Genomic DNA, 17,331 nt, shown 5'->3' with positions numbered 1-17,331 from the left:
GAATGGAGCACGGGGAGGGCTGGCGGGGGACCCTTCGGCGGCGGCGCAGCAAGCGCGTGGGCCAGGGGCTCAAGCAGAGGGAGGGCTGGGTAGGGACCCTCAGCAAGTGGCACGGCAAGCACGCAGGCGGCGGGGGGGGGGATATGGAGACAGGGGCCTCTGCCGCCCCAAGAACTCGAGGCCGTGGTGGGGCAAGCGCGCAGGCAGTGGGGGGGGAATGGAGGCAGGGGCTTCGCCGCAGCAAGAACTCGAGGTAAGCCACTCACTCGCCTGGAAAAAGCCGGTAGGGCACGGGCGAAGGGGAGGGGGCCAAGGAAACACAGTTGGGCTGCTGAGAGAGCTGGCCAGGCACGTGTTTTCTCTCACGCGCAAAAAACAGGAAGCAGGGAGACTTGGAGGAAACGCCCCCACAATCACCCAATCAACCTCCAGCTTTGTGTACACGCGCTCCAGCTTCCCAGTGAAGCCCGAAGTGCTGCGATGAGGGCCTGGCTAGCGACAGCTAGCTCCGTGGAGCTCCCCAGCCTCGGCAGGTGGGCCGTGGAACTCCCGGCCTTGGCAGGCGGGCCAGGGGCCGGACAAAATGATCTCGCGGGCCGGATCCGGCATGGGGGCCGGAGGTTCCCCACCCCTGTCCTACAGCAACAGTATTCTTAAACCTTCCAGGATGTCTGCTGCATGAATTTCCTTTGTACCCATGGAATGGAATTGCTGCTACCTATTAATACTCTCCAGACTCCATCAGTTCCACAAAACTTAAAACTGTTCCAGTAACTCTGCATAATAGTACATTTTTCAGCTTGGGCCATTAACAATGCCATCCAAAGATGATTTATACCCTTCTAAATCCATTGTGTCCATAACGGTGTAGCTCATCAGAGGATTGCATTGTATGTCACTGGATTTTAGCTCCATTTGTGTTGGCTGCTGACCTTGGAGCAACGAGTAAGATATCAAAAAGTTTAATCGGCATTTGCTGAAAAAGCTAAGCAATGTACTAAGGGAAGCTTTTAATTAAGCTTTCAATAAAGACTATCTCATTTCCAACATTTGTAACATCATTTGATAAAGCATGAGATTTTGCATTTAAAAGCAAAGCCAAAAAGAAAACAGCTAATTAGTGCTACTTTCTAATAAATCAGAGTAATCGTTTGATAAAGTGGCCTATTTTGAAGATATTTATCACCAAAATGTTTTGTATACTTAATATTAGAAGGTGACAGCAGGCTGTCTTTCAGTAACATTGGCTTATATTTCACTTCTGAATTTTAACAGAAGAATCCAGACAATTAATACTTACAAACAAAATGACATGGTATTCAGTGCATAGATTGAAGAAGAATTAGTTGGTTTTTATATGCCGACTTTCTCTACCACTTAAGTCAGAATCAAACGGGCTTACAATTGGCCTTCCCTTCCCCTCCCCACAACAGACACCCTGTGAGGTGGGTGAGGCTGAGAGAGCGTGACTTGCCCAAGGTCACCCAGCTGGCTTCGTGTGGGGAAAACAAATCTAGTTCACCAGATTAGCCTCCACTGCTCATGTGGAGGAGTGGGGGAATCAAACCCGGTTCTCCAGATCAGACTCCACCGCTCCAAACCACCGCTATTAACCACTACACCATGCTGAGCAATGGAGTACTTGAAAATATCCTGAAGGCAGGTCACCTGGGATAGTTTATCTCCTGAGGCAAGTTCTTTTAATTCAGGGGCTGCTTTATTAAATACGTGGTGATGGTAGAAATTACTGTCACGTCGTAGGCGATTTATAGTGGCGACCCTGTAGAGTTTTCAAGACAAGAGAGACTTTGAGGTGGTCTGCCATTGCCTGTCTCTGCATAGTGACCCTGCACTTTCTTGGTCATCTCCCACCCAAATACTAACAAGGGCGGACCCTGCTTAGCTTCTGAGATCTGACAAGATCAAGCTTGCCTGGGCCATCCAGGGCAGGGCCCTTTTAAATATATGCAAATTGCTTTATGATGGAAATTATTTTGAAATGTTCTAATTAAGTGCAAGGCCAATAATTAGTGAGGACTGATTCGTTGACAGAATATTTGAACATTTATATTGCATGCATGTACTGGTTGCATAACCCCAACCTTATGTGTCCAATGTTATACAGGCCTCTTAAATCAGCCAGGATCTTCAATCCTGACTCTGCCACAGCAAAACACTGGACATTTATCAGTTATAGCATTCTGCCCCCTGATTTTAACTGTATTAATTTTAGGAAGCTAAGTACCTAAGGATGCAGTGGTCTCTGGATCTCTGGCATAGTATGGAAATTGCAAATAGAGAATTTGGAAGTTTCTTTGTAATGAGATTTCAAGGTATTTATGTGGTCAAAGATAGGTAGTGTTTATAAAATATAAGACTTGGGTATAATCTGAAATTCCAGAAGAAAAAGACTCCTCTCTGTGTGTGGTTCCTATCACCAAAACTAGCATGGCAGACTTTTATTGAAACCCCCTTAATCTGCAGGTTCCAGGTCCTAATCCACCCCTCTATCCAGTGGTGGTACATTGATGACACCTATTACATGTTAGGTTTGTCATATTGGTTACAGCGTAAGACTAGTATCAGGGGGAACCAGGTTTGAAGCTCCACTCTGCCCCGGAAGCTTGCTGGCTGACCTTAGAGACATCACACACTGTCAGCCTAATCTACCTCGCAGGGTTGTTGTGAGAGTAAATGGAGAAGGACTAAATTTGTAATGCACTTTGTGTTCCCATTGGGGAGAAAGAATGAGTATTATTGAATAAAATAAGTGAGATTCAGATCTCTAGTATCCAAGTCCAATACTCTAGCCCTGTAATCACACTGATTAACACAACGTTCTTATGCATGCCATTCCCTCCTTTTCTTTCTGTGTGCTGGGGTCCTGCCTGTTCCCTCAGAGAGAGAGAAAGAGAGGCTCAACCTGTCAGTTACTTCATGTGAAGTGAATGTTCTGCAAAGGTTCTCTGACAAGTCAAGCCCTGGCAGTGTGAGAAGTAAGAGCCCTACACCTGTTGTCTCCAGGGGCGTAGCTGGGGGGTGGGAGGGCAAGAAAGGCAGCCGCTGCCCCTGTGGCAGGCAGAGAGGGCAGGAGAACTGCCTATCCTACCTGGCTCACTCTTCCTGTAGGAGAGGCAGTTCTGCTGCCCTCTCAGCATGCCACAGGGGTGGCAGCTGCCCTTCTTGCCCCCCCCCCAGCTACGGCCCTGGTTGTCTCCCAGACCAGTGTTATAAATTGTTCAAGTTTAAGCATTCACTGTATTCAAAAGTAGGAGAATTTGAATAACTGGCTTTCTACCATTCATTGCTTGCTGGTAGCAGCAGTCTAATTTCTCTGCCTACTAATGATTGACTTCCTGGTGTGGGGGTGCGGTTTGACTGGTGTAAGGATAAAAGTACCTGCCCAATTAGGCAAGTGAGCAAAATGTCTCCTTTGTTAAACCACCTTCAACACCTAGTTTTGCTTTAAACCCTGAATAACTAAAATCACAGCATCCTCATCACCTTTTAAGAATAACATAGAACAGAAAATTTAACAAGACATGGCTTATTCTGTCGCTGTAGCATTATGATGTGAAAAGCTGTTGACATTTCTCTATTTCTGTAACTCTTAAAGGCACAGTTGCTGATTCACAGCCAAGACTCACCCTTTGTACAATATGAATATAGTTGCCAACTTCCAAGTAGTGGCTGGAGATCCCCTCTATTCTAACTGATCTCCAGCCAATAGGGATCAGTTCACCTGGAGAAAATGGCTGCATTGGCAATTGGACTTTATGGCATTGAAATCCCTCCCCTCTCCAAACCCCACCCTCCTCAGGTTCTGTTCCCCAAATCTCCAGGTATTTCCCAACCTGGAACTGGTAACCCTATATATCCGTGTTGGCGAACCTATGGCATGCGTGCCCGAGTGGGCACTCACAGCCCTCTCTGTGGGCACGCACGGGTAACTTGAGGAGCCCCCCCCCTAAAAAAAACCCACTTAGCAAGCCGAGGAAGAGACAATCTCCAGGGTCAGCCCTTGGCAATCCTAAAGGAAAGCAGTCCAGCCCCTAAATCCTCCCACGTTCCAGCCCGACCATCCCCAACGGCAGCGGGGGGCTCGGCTGGGGCAGTTGTATCCACCAGCGCCGCCGAGTTTGCGCCGCCGAGTCTGCGCAGGCGGCAGTGAGGCGCGGAAGGTGGCGAGGGGCCCAAGAGCCCCTGCTCGCCCTGTCCCGGAGGGTGAAGGAGGCGACGGGGAAGGACTGGCTGCTCAGCCCTGGCTTTAAAGGAGCTGCGCGCTCGGCTGCAGGCAGGCGCCGCCGAGAGGCCCGGGAGTGGGAGGAGGGGGTGGAGGGGGGAGGACACTGCCAAGTCGCGGGGAGGAGGAGTGCCCACCCGGCTCCCAGGGAAGCGGCTCTACAACGTGGCCCGAGAACGACCCCGGAATTGGAGGGGCGAGGAATGGGAGGGGCACCTCTGAGCCTGTGCAGAGTGCGTCTGCTTCCTCGCATCAGAAGGGCTGCTTTGCTGGAGACTTGAGCCTAAGGAAGCTGTGATCCTATGCGCGCTTAGGGTTTGGGCATGCATAGGATCAAGCTACCTGAGAGGCATGCTTGGGCTCTTCCTAGAGGTAATGCCTAGAGGTGTATGCAAACTTGATCTGGGAGGGGGTTATTTGGGGCGGATGTATTTCACAGTGATCCAGCTCTGCAGACATTTTGGGGAGGGGGCTGGTTTCCTATGAAATGCAGGTTGCTGCTGGTACCCCCTCCCCATCTCCAGGCAGAACTTATTTAGCACCTCTGACTGCATTTCCACATCATGGGCCATGGGTTGAGCTATAGCAGTCATTGCAACTGAATTTCCCTATGTTGGACAAGCTAGTCCAGTCATGAATGACTGGTGTATAATATCCAACCAGGTGTGGCTACAGGCTTTCACGGAGACGGTGTTTTTCTTTTAAGACAAAAGATGCTAATGTATGAGTTCTTTTTTTCTAAACAAAAACCTCAGTATTTAGGTTGAATTGCCGTGTTGGCACTTTGCGATAAATAAGTGGGTTTTGGGTTGCAGTTTGGGCACTCGGTCTCAAAAAGTTCGCTATCACTGCTATATATGAATTATTTTTGCTATTAAACATAGGGTCTTTTAAGTGTTTGCTCTTCTTAGAATAGTTTAATTATATATGCAGGTTGCATACATTTTTAATTTCAACAAATACACCACCGCAATGGAAATATGCTGTTCTTTGTGGTCTCTGTGCAGTCCCACATATTGCTGTATGCCAGCACAGAAGGCAACTCTGGAAAATTCTGGCTTCCCCAGAGGGGGTATTATTCCTCTGTGTATACCTCAAAGTGTGTGTGTGTGTGTGTGTGTGTGTGAGTGAGTTTATGTGTCTATATTTTGAAAGACCTTGTCCGCATCCTTGGGATCCACAAGTATCCATATAAATCAGACAAGCAGATGCCAAAAGTACATAATCTGGACATACATCCATGCCCTCATCCTACCCAGAGTGGATCTGAGTGATTTTGTCCTCAAAATAAGTGGCAAATTGATCACAGTAGGCCGTCTTGTGTTCCGAGTCCAAATCCTTCAGGCTATGATGAAAAGTCCCTGACATGTCACTGATACAGTTTGTGGAAAACAGAAATGAGTCCTGTGCTGGCACACATCGCCTTCAGAAAGTTCTAGAGCTTTAGCCAAAAAACTGGCTCTCAAATATTCTCCCCAAAGGAAGATACTACCTTTCTGTGAATGAAAGTGGTGAATGATATAATGTGGTGAATGATATCAAGTTACACGAGGTAGAGAACAACACAGTGTGGACAAAAGATGCATCTTGTTAGGTTCTAACATCTGAGGCCTTTTTGCTTTCTCCAAAGGAAGAATGGAAATTGTGGGGAATGCAAGAAAACACCCATAGTTGTATTTGAGTGAAGTGCTTACTTTTGCCTGTCTTGAATCTGCACCCATCAACATTATTGGGTGACCCCAATAAGACAGGGAGAAAAAGCTCTCTATATCCACTTTCTGTATCCTATGATATCTCCCTTAGTTGCTTTTTCTCTGAACTGAAGAGTCCCTTATGGGGAAAGCAATCCAGTCACCTTGGTTGCCCTCTTCTGCCACTTTTTCCAGCTATGCAGTATGTTTTTTAGATATGGCAACCAGAACTGTATGTAGTATTCCAAAAGTGGCCCCCACAAGAGCATTAAAATATTGGACACTTTTATTTTCCATCACTTTTGTAATAGTCTGTATCATGGACTTTACTTTGTTTTACTGCTACTGCACATTGAGTCAAAATTTTCATCTAGCTCTCTAATGTAAGCCCAAGATCTCTCTCCTTGTAGTCACACCGGTTCAGATCCTATCGGTATATTTTTGAAGTTAGGATTTCCCCCCTCCATCTCCTTGCACTTTCTGAACCTCTTTTGCCATGTTGTTGTCCACTGACACAGTTTGGAGAGATCCTATTTAGAGCTGTTCTCACTGCTCTTTGGATTTCACTGTCCTGAATGATTTGGTATCGTCCTTACGCTGGGCCACTGCATTGCTCACTTCGAATTCCAGATTGTTTATGTACAAATTAAATCGCACCAATCCCAGTACTGATGCTTGTAGGATCCCACTGTTTACTTTCTGCCATTTACTGACTCACTCGCTACTAGTTCTCAGTATGTGAGAGCCAGAAAATGCTTTTACTCTGTTGGTGATTGCAGTCTCACTAGGAGAAGTGACTAAGTTGTTTGATTCATATATACAACAGTGCTTTGTGTTTCATTTCCTTGTGTTTTATGCCATTCATAGTTACCCAGTAAGGAATTAGATCGCTTTAACATTGGACTTAATTTGCCTTGAATGAGCTATTTGTAAAGATGTTACATGTAATTTTTCTAGTTGAGAAAACACTAATTTGTTTAATGTTAAGACTTTAATTCTTATTAATTTGGTTTAAATGCCAGGTTTCTATTGAATTGTTTAAAACATTAATAAGGACACAATTGCACTTTCCAGGTACAGCATATTTGTGGGGCAAAGTTCAAAACATTCCAGCAGAACTCAAGCCACGAATTGCCCTCTAGAAGCTTGGAAGCTAATAAGAACATATGATGTTGCCTGATAATACAAATACATTATGTGGTTTTTCTGGACTGGCTCGGTTAGATTCATAGACAAGTAACTATGGGATAGAAATAGTACCATTATTGTTATTGATGTAGTGCCATCAATATGAATGGTGCTTAGAACATAATGTAGGGATGTTCATATTGATAAACCTGATCTGAAAATAATCCCGAAATTAGCCGTTTTGGTAATTTTCGGGTTTGTTTATGCCAAAACCTGGGGTTCTCCCTGAAGCCAAATAGGCAATTCCTGAAAAAGCCAAATAAATATTTGACTATTCACCTTTGCTCAGATGCATGGCTCTGTGCTTTCTCCCCTTTTTCTATTTTTTTTTTTTGGTCTGGTTTTGTTAGGGCCCCATAGTTTGGGCCCTTTTGAGATAGGGATCGTGTAATCAGAGCCAACTTGGTCTGACCCTCCAACTAAAAAGAGCCAGCGGCAACAGCTGCTGACTACCAGGCTTCTGGAAAAAAAACACCTAATATGAATGTCAGAATGTTAAAAGGAAAATGCAAGATTTGTACTATGTACAAAATGATACGTATATGTTTATAGAAACCAGTCCATGGGCCTATGCAGTGAACTTCCAGATCTTTCTTTTAACAGAAGAATCTGGAATCACCCAACAAACCTTTCCCGAAATTTAGAAAACCTTTAGAATATCTTGCATTGTAGCATGGAGATATGCCTTTGCATCTGGGAAAAGGGGGTGTTTGAATTTTAGCCATTAACATTTCATTCTCATTGCCAAACCCTGTAGTAACATTATTGGTTTCTTATTTTGTGATGGCTATTGATGAGTGATTACTCTAAAATATTTTATGACTGGGATAACTAACTTAGATGTGCAACTCTAATGTGAATTGAACTTGGTTCACCAGTAAATATTCACTGTGCAATCCTATACACTTCTATGTATTCTGTGACTATGCATTACGTTCTAGTGTGCATTAGCCTCCTGTTTTCCAGAGGGCCCATTATGGACAAAGGATAGGAGATGTGAAAACGTTGAAAGGGGGGGATAGGAACCCCCTCCCCCATATTGTGGTCCCCAGAAGGCTCAGGCCCCTGTGGCATCTTAAAAAGTAAAAATTCACTCTGGAACGACGCTGCCTCCCTGTCCTGGGTTTGGGAATGTGGTATCATCTAGTTTGGCCCTATGCAAAGAATGCTTCCAGGATCCCTCTCTGCAACACTGCTGCCGCTACAGAGGCTCAGACAGGAACAAAAGCTTTGTTTTGGTGATGATAATTGTAATTGTGTAATTAATTATAAATCATAATTATGTGTGCAATCATACGTTACAAAATTTGCACACGTTTGCAAATTTTGGTGTTACCCTAGAAAACTACAATGAATCCATCATATGACACAACTGTGGCCTAGCAGTCATCTCAGTAGAGGAAGCTACCACTTTAATAACATTTTTATTGTAAATTAGTGTAACTGACACTGATTCCAAATTATAGAAATGTATATAGAAATATGGCTTTAACAGTATGTTTTAACTGAGGGGGTAGAGGAGTGCCAGGTATTGCTAGTCCAAGTAAAACCTCATGAGGCAGATAGCTGGGGCTGCAAACATAAGTGTCAGCTATCCTGATCATCATGTACTATCTTGTACTCAGAACGGAGAAATGGAAGTGAACTGAAATTAGACTTCTGCAATTGCATTTGTTTACTGTAACACTTTTTGAATATATTGTTACATCTCCAAGCAACATGGGAATTAATCTCCAGATTAATTGAAGTGTTAGATAATACATAATACTTCTAGCCAGCCGAGAGCAATTTTAAGTACCGTATTTTTCGCTCCATAAGACGCACTTTTTTCCTCCTCAAAAGTGAGGGGAAATGTCTGTGCGTCTTATGGAGTGAGTGTGTGTGTGTGTGAGCGCCAGCGCCCCAAGAGCCTCTGCTCACTGGGCCATGGGCTGGCCACCGCCCCCCCCCCCCCGCTGCTCCCCCGGGCCAGGAGCGGCCTGCTGGGTTTCCTGCGCCTCCCTCGCCCTGTCGGGTCCTGGCCAGCCAGCGTGGCCTTCTTGCCGGCGGTGCCGGAGGGTGGCGGCGGGGGCTGGGTGCGCGGGGGCTGGCTGTGGGGCAGCCGGCGGCGGTGGGCGCTGTTCGGGGTTGGCGAGGGTCGGCGGTGGGACTAGGGCGCGCTGCGCAAGAGCTTCAGCTTCCGCCTGCTGCGGGGCCAGGAGCTGCTGCACTCGGGCTCGGGGCTCCTGCGCCCAGCGCTGCCACACCCACAGCGAGGGGGCCGCCGCCGCCTGCCTGTGCACCTTCCCCAGCCAGCGCGACCTGCTCTGCCCGACGATGCCCCCGACGCCGGCCTGTGGCTGCCTGTTAGACACATCTAGTGCAGTTTGCCACTTTAAATTTCATCTGCTCCGACATTTCACAGACAAAAATAGAGACGGGCTGTTAACACCCCAGTTCTAATACCGAGGATCACTTCCTCCATTTCCCCCACTAACTATTAGGTATTGCTGAAGGCTCCAGTCCTCCTTGAGCATCTTGCATTCATTTCCGCCACAATTGCCTCTCCTCTGCCAATTTAAAAGCCATGAAGGTGTTTGTTTGTCAGGTAAAATCAATACTAGAAAATACACAGCTGTCCGACCATTGGTTATTTACAGGTCAAAACATCTCAGGTGCCGAAGTGTGTGCACAAGTAAGGTGTGCATGCGTCCGTAATGCCTTAATATTCATGCTCGGGGAAGGGAGTTAATCGCTGAAGAATGGCATGTCTTGTAATGGCTCAGTGGTAGAGCATCTGCTTGGCATGCAGAAGGTCCCAAATTCAATCCCCAGCATCTCCAGTTAAAGGGACTAGGCAGGTAGGTGATGTGAAAGACCTTTCTCTGCCTGAGACCCTGGAGAACCACTTCCGGTCTGATTAGACAATACTGACTTTGATGGACCGAGGGTCTGATTCAGTATAAGGCAGCTTCATGTGTTCATATGACCAAAAGAAAAAAAAAGACTTATCAAAAATGCAAATAAAAACATGCAAACAACCCTTGAAGCTTAAATGTATCAAAACAAAACAGAGCAATTGCCTCTGCCAATTTAAAAGCCACAAAAGTGTTCGTTTGTTGGGTAAAATCTATACTAGAAAATACACAATTGTCCTACAGGTCAAAACAGATCTTAGAAGCCAAAGCGTGTGCATGAGTAAGGTGCGCATGCATCCATAATGCCTTAATATTCATGATCAGGGGAAGATAGCTAATCCCTGAAGAATGGCATGTTTAGCAATTCATATGACAATTTTTTTAAAAAAAGGCATATCAAAGAAGCAAATAAAAACATGCAAATAACCCTTGAAGCTTAAATGTATCAAAACAAAACAGAGCCTGATTTTTACCAGAAAATAAGGGTTGTGTCTGGTAAATAGGGTGAGCCAGCATGGTGTAGTGGTTAAGAGCAGCAGACTCTAATCTGGAGAACCAGGTTTGATTCCCCGCTCCTCCACATGAGTGGTGGGCTCTAATGTGGTGAACCGGGTTGGTTTCCCCACTCCTCCACATGAAGCCTGCTTGGTGACCTTGGGCTAGTCACAGTTCTCTTCAAACTTTTCAAGCTCCAGCTACCTCACAGCGTGTCTGTTGTGGGGAGAGTAAGAGAAGGAGATTGTAAACTGCTTTGAGACTCCTTTAAAAAAAGGTAGAGGAAAATCGGGGTATAAAAACCAACTCTTCTTCTTCTGAGTTGGAGCATGTGACTTCACTGTGGTACAGACTATACTCTTTGACCCACTTTTTAATCACTTATTCTTTCTTTTGTTCTGTGCGTCCTCAAATACCAAACACTTTTCTTGTTTTCCTCCTCTAAAATCTAGGTGCGTTTTATGGTGCGAAAAATACGGTATAACTTATTTTCAGTTCATGATACATAGCTAATGCAGTATTTTAAATTCTTTTCAATTGCATTCTCCAGTACTAAGCAAGAAAAAGTGACCATGCAATGTACTGTAGTAGAAAACCATTTATTTCAGTGGGTTTAGGCTGGAATAACTCTGCATTGCATTGGACTATTACTTGTTTCAGGGGAGCAGTATTTCAGAAGAGTATTCTTAGGATTGCACCAGATTTTTTTGTTTTTGTTTAAGGCATGTTTTTGAAAAAAGTAGTTTAAGATATTCTTACAAGTACTACCATCTTCAGTGGAACTAGTGTATACCAAGCAAATTTAATGTTTTATTTATGTGTGGATTTGAAAGACAGTTGATATGTAGAAAATATGTTTCTTGAAAGATGCTTTCCTAACAACCTTTCATTACTAGATTGTTAGAATCTTCTGTAAGGCCCATCGTTCATAGATACTACATTTAAACAAGGCACACTTTGAATTTGGGGAGATCTCATTTAATTGTTAGTGCATATAACACCTCAATCCTAAATGTGTGGGGTTTTTAGTTAAATAAGTACTTGTTTCAGCTTCATAAGTATGCCGTAAGCTGTGTTCCCAAGCACATTTACTTGGGACTCGTTCTAGAAAGTAATGTGTTTAGGCTTAATGTCCTTACCATTTATGTTTCCTACCTATGAATACAGTGTGATTATATGTGCACAGGTCAAACGTGTCTTCGCATGCACTGAGACGTACTTGCAAAAAACTAAAAATATAATTGTTTCAGGGAATGTAAATTATTTTCAGAATTTCAGAAATTGAAAAGGGATAAGTGGAAGGAGAAAATGTTGGGCTGGTGCCAAGCGATAGCTCGTAATCCTCACAGACTCCCAAACAGCACAAGAACCCCCGAGGTCTCAGGTGATGCTTCACACATTTCTGCCTTGGTGAGTGAAAGCTATGTTTCATGATGATAGCATGTACCCTTCCAGAATCCTTGAAAGCTGCTAAAATCAACATGTATAAAACAATAGTGCTTGTACATTTTTGTTTCTTAACCTGAATCCATTTTGGCTTTCTGCGTTTTTGGGGGGTTTTATTTTGAATGAACAATTCATGTTCAAGTTTTCCAGTTCCTGTTGCCTTTCATCCCCCCACCCCTTGCGCTTTTTTGCATGCTGCGGCTGTTCATATTACTTTTGCTGTTCTGTGAATGGAAAAATATATATGACTGCACTCTTAACCCATAAACAGAATATTTCCCTTCTAACAGCTTCAACAATATCGTCAAGGTAAAAAATGTCTTTTCTTACCAACATGTATAATCTGCTTATTGTTGCTGGTCCTTCATGGATGACATGAACAGTGGGGTCCTATTTAATAGTGCAGTTCTGTTTTGTAAGCTTGTCTGTGATATTAACAAAAAACTCAATGGCATTATAAAAAGATGGTTCTTTATGGTGGATGGATAGTTGGGGTTGAGAGCCTTATTGTATGCAGGGTATGTTACATTAAATTCTCCATTAATTTTTTGAACAAAAGAATTTAAATACATTTACTGTAGAAATGTTTTTTGTTAAAGGAATTAAACAGATACAATTAAGAAACTACATTTCTGTATTTAGAAGGATACCAAATCTTCTTGAGGGGAGCATGTAGGGCTTTAATTGCTTCTCATGTAGGGCTTTAATTGCTTCTCAACAGTTGTATGTCTTCTATTGTCCTTTTGACCTTCTGTGGTTGACTTTCTCACTTCTCCCTCAAACCACTGTGACATATTTACCCTCAGACTGGGTAAAAAGTAGCTTATTGCCCTACTTTGCAGGAGAGAGAAAAAAGATCAGAAGGAGGTAGGGTAGAAACCACAGATGAGCCTCAGAGGAAAGCTGAAAGTTTCATTGAGAACTTAGCTCTCTCTAACCAGATAGCAAAATTAAAGTGCATGTGCTAAGATTGCATAGGGTGCATCAGCTTGCAGTTTTCTCTCAAGTATTGAGTATGTTTGCAGCTGTGCTTGTACAAAACTAAGGCATTTATAACTTTTAAATCCCATAAATATGACAAGTATTTCAATTTTATATGCTAAGTTATAAATCTAAATTATAAAAATCTGCCAGATTGTACCCATCACTAGGTAGTCTCTTTGTGCAGAATTTCAAGCTGATTGGACAGCATGCCTGGATTTTATGAAGAATGGAACTTTCAAGCATGATAGTGGTGGAATAGTATTTTTTTCCTATGGGGCTGAGCTAATGGAGCAGCTACCATTGCTTCATAAATGTTGTTTATATTTCTGCGATGCTTGTTATTTATTGTTGTCTCAAATAGTTTATAATGGGCATTTTAAGGAATATAACAGGCAATATTTGTAGTACAGGATATGCCGGAGGTGCATTACATTTGAGTATATTACATATATTTATTTCCTTGCCTCCTCAGTACTTTTGTCGAGGGCATTTTATTTATCTGTGAAGAGAGCCATTTTTTGTAAGTGAAATTATTAGCTGAACTCCTACGTTAAAGGGATGGAGAATTGCTGTTTCAGTCAAAACAAATGGGATGTCAGTTTTCACACTTTGCTTTCCTTTACCTCCAGAAATATTTAACACGTTCAGTGTTTTACATGAGGCAGGCATATCAAGTCAAGCATTACTAAAGAGCTGTCAAGAAGAAACATTGGAACAGGGAATGGGAAATAAAGGAACAGGAAGCCTTCAGTTGTTGAAACACAGACCTGACATCAAAACAAAAGAGAAGTGAATAATTGTTTAAAATCTGGTTTGTTACCTAAGGCAAGTTGGTAGTGGGGCCAATAGAGCTCAGCTTCTAGAAGAAGCAAAAGCTGGAATTCGTAAGTTTCGTAGTTGGAATCCACATTGGACAGGGAGACCTTTGCATCCCAGGTCAACTGCTGAGCTCCTGGGAGGAGGGGAGTGGTCAAGTTCCTGTCGCTCCAAAATTTCTCATTCTCTTTTTCCTTCTCTACACGCCAAATGGGGGACATTTGGCACTCAGGTTGGTGACATTTGGAATGTAAGTAGGCTAACAATGCAATCTTAAGAACACCTTCCTAGGAGTAATCCCTGTTGAATAGATCTGAGTAGGATTCTGAGTAGTCCTGCTTAGGATGGCACTGTAAGCATTTAATAACTTAGTTTGTTAGTTGGCAACAAACTGTGGTTTATAGATGGCTTGTTAACCACAGTTTGTACTAATTGCGGTTTGTAATACTGCAATTGTAATTTTGTGCCTGAATGCACAAAACACAGCTGAATGAACAAAACACTGAATGGCCAATTGTCTCCATAGCTAGCAGAAGTGTGAGGCTGTTCACCCTACTGTCAAAATGAAAGCTTATGACTGACTTTCAGAAATATTTATTGCTTATTTAATATCAGTGTAAAGCATTGCTCAATTAACAAGTATATATTGTGCTTTAAGGTGAAGTTTAGTTTTAAAAAATATTTATAGTTTATAAATATTTATCTATTTAGCACAAATCTTATTTGTTTATTTAACTCTTATTTATAAAATGCGTATGCTGCTCCTCCAGAGACTTTCTCGAAGTGGCTGACAATAATGCTGTAATAACAGTACAATAGACACAAAAAAGCACAAGTGTATAAAAATTGTCAGTTATTAAAGTCAGCAATAAAACAAACAGGGAGCCCACTAGATACATTAAAAACAGCTTGAAGACGGTGTTCATGAGCATAAAACAGTTGTTATGTTAGAAGCAGGCCATAAAAACAACAGCTTAAATATGAAAGTGTTCGGTTAAAGACCTGGGTAAAAAAATGGTTTGGGCTGGCGCTTTAAAGACATTAAAGCAGGAGCCAGGTGAGCATTGAAGGAGAGGGCAGTTCTGGCTCTGAAAAATCCATGTGTCTGGTTGCCACTGCCTCCCTTTTGCAGGCAAGGGCAAAGAGAGCAGCACTTGGAAAGAGGACCTGAATTGGCATGCTGGACAGTACAGGAGGAGATGGCCTTTCAAGTACCCCAACTCCAAGCCATTTAAGACTCTAAAGGTAAGAACCAGTTCTTCTGATTGTGGCCAGACACAAAGAGGCAGCCTGCTCTGTCTAATCGGCACAGGAGTGATATGATCCCCATAACAGAATCCCTATAAATATCCTGGATGCTGCATTTTGGACCAATAGAAATTTCCAGTCAGTTTACAAAAGCAGCCTGTGTAAAATGGTTTATTGTAATCTATTTTGGATATGATCAGAGCATTGGTCACCATGACCAAATCACGATTTTTGAGGAACAGCTTAGCTGGCATATCAGCCAAAGCTGATTAAAGACGCTGTGTGCTGTGGAAGAAACTTGAGTCTCTGGTTGCAGTCCCAATGAAAAAGAGTTGGTTTTTATATGCTGATTTTCTCTACCTTTTAAGGAGAATGAAACTGGCTTACAATCTCCTTCGCTTCCTCTCCCCACAACAGACACCTTGTGAGGTAGGTGAGGCTGAGAGAGCTCTAAGAGAACTGTGACTAGCCCAAGGAGTGGGGAAACCAATCCAGTTCACCAGTTTGGAGTTTGCCGCTCATGTGGAGGAGTGGGGAATCAAACCCCTTTCTCCAGATTAGAGCCCACCACTGTTAACCACTACACCACCCTGGCTTCCAGAATCCAGCAGCACCAAAGCCTGTTTCTTCTGAGGGAGTGTAACCCAGGATAGAACAGCTCCGCAGTCTTCGAGTGGCTCTCATTGACCAAAAGCTCCTCACAGTTGGCTGGACTGAGCTTCAGTCAAATCTTGTACTCTTAGCAGTGCAGCATCTGCACTCTGTAATGAAGGCCATGCCATTACATGTAAAAATAAATATTTTGGTGCTGCACTAATTATTCTCTCATTTACATAAATGACTGTGAAGAGTAATTATGTTAAGTGGGCTAGAGAATAGGCTTGTGATTCCTTCATGGTAGGAGATCCACAAAATGCCATGGAGGGGGGAAAGATCTAAGGCAAGTTGTATTCCAGTTTTGTGCAGGTGTTTAACTATAGGTCTAACACTATTGAATTTAACAGTTCAGTAATTCTCTAAGGAGAACAGACCAAATGCTTTTTGATCCCGCTCATCAACTTCCCACATTATTCATTCTGAATCATGTTTTCACAGTTTTGGCAGGTAAGAAAATAAGAATCCATGATACACTGAACTGACAGACTGTTCTGGAAATCAAACTAAACAGTAGTTTTAATGTCAGTACACAGTTTGTCAGTTTGGTTCTTTTTTCTTTTCTAATATGTATGTCTATGCAGTTAGGCATACCGTATATGCATAAATGCATTTTGCTGCCTTGAGTACTACATTATTCAAGACAGCTACATGGTGGCCTTACGTTTTTAAAACATGGTTGTTTACTGAATCAAGAGGAATTTACATCTTGCCTTGCTGGCTTATTCACTGTACAAGTTGCTGTCTTCCATGCTAGAGTTACTAGGTTCCAGGTGGGGCCTGGAGTTCTCCTGGAATTACAACTGATCTCTAGACTACAGAGATCAGTTCCGCTGGAGGAAATGGCAGATTTGGAGGGTGGACTCTATAACATATGCTTGCTGGGTTCCCTGCCTTCCCCAAACTCCACTATCCCCAGGCAACCCTCTTTCAAGCGTTATTGGGGTGCTTTGTATGGATGAGGGAGTTCTGTTCTCCCTTGTTCGTCATGTGTCCAAGTCCACTTCTAGCAGCTTTTAAAGCATTCTCTGATTGAATTTTGGCGACCATTATGAGCAATTGGATATTGGGGCCACTAACTGTCTTTCGAGGAGCCCTGTGGTGCAGAGTGGTAATGCTGCAGTACTGCAGTCCAAGCTCTGCTCACGACCTGAGTTTGATCCTGACTGAAGTCAGTTACAGTTTCAAGGTTGACTCAGCCTTCCATCCTTCCGAGGTCGGTAAAATGAGTACCAGCTTGCTGGGGGTAAAGGGAAGATGACTGGCGAAGGCACTGGCAAAGCACCCCGCAAACAAAGTCTGCCTAGTAAACGTCTGGATGTGATGTCACCCCATGGGTCAGGAATGACCCGGTGCTTGCACAGGGGACCTTTACCTTTAACTATCTTTCATTTCTGGCCAGCCAAGACATAATTATCTCTGTTTCTAACATGCCTGTTTTCAGTAAGCCAGGTCAGGAACAAAAAGAAATGTCCACCTGGTTTGTTTCATCACCAGAATAGAACATCAGCACCTAAGGGAATGAAAATGATGGAGGAGAGTCTTATCTCAATTTCTGACTATGGAAGTCTGTGAAGACCTCTCATTTTTACAGTGCCTGACCTGAGCCAGATACTTTCTACACAGAAAAGCACAAAAAGGGTTGATCAGTAGATGCAGTTTATAGAGA

At 43.4% G+C, this 17,331-nt stretch overlaps 1 protein-coding gene across 2 annotated transcripts in view; it reads left to right on the top strand.

Moving 5' to 3' along the window:
• The window catches only part of MARCHF1 (membrane associated ring-CH-type finger 1), a 163,734-nt gene that overhangs the window by 48,051 nt on the left and 98,352 nt on the right, over positions 1 to 17,331 (top strand). The window contains exon 2 of one of the 2 annotated variants that reach the window (XM_056855861.1): positions 11,785 to 11,924. The exons of the other annotated variant lie outside the window; for it this stretch is intronic. Coding sequence (XP_056711839.1) covers positions 11,823 to 11,924 — 102 coding nt within the window. The 5' untranslated portion in view covers positions 11,785 to 11,822. The remainder of the gene's footprint in view (positions 1 to 11,784; positions 11,925 to 17,331) is intronic. 2 annotated transcript variants of the gene reach the window in all.

The sequence above is a fragment of the Euleptes europaea genome, chromosome 9 (genome assembly GCF_029931775.1).
Source record: "Euleptes europaea isolate rEulEur1 chromosome 9, rEulEur1.hap1, whole genome shotgun sequence".
Lineage (NCBI taxonomy): Eukaryota > Metazoa > Chordata > Lepidosauria > Squamata > Sphaerodactylidae > Euleptes > Euleptes europaea.
This window is presented reverse-complemented; position numbering and strand designations above follow the sequence as displayed.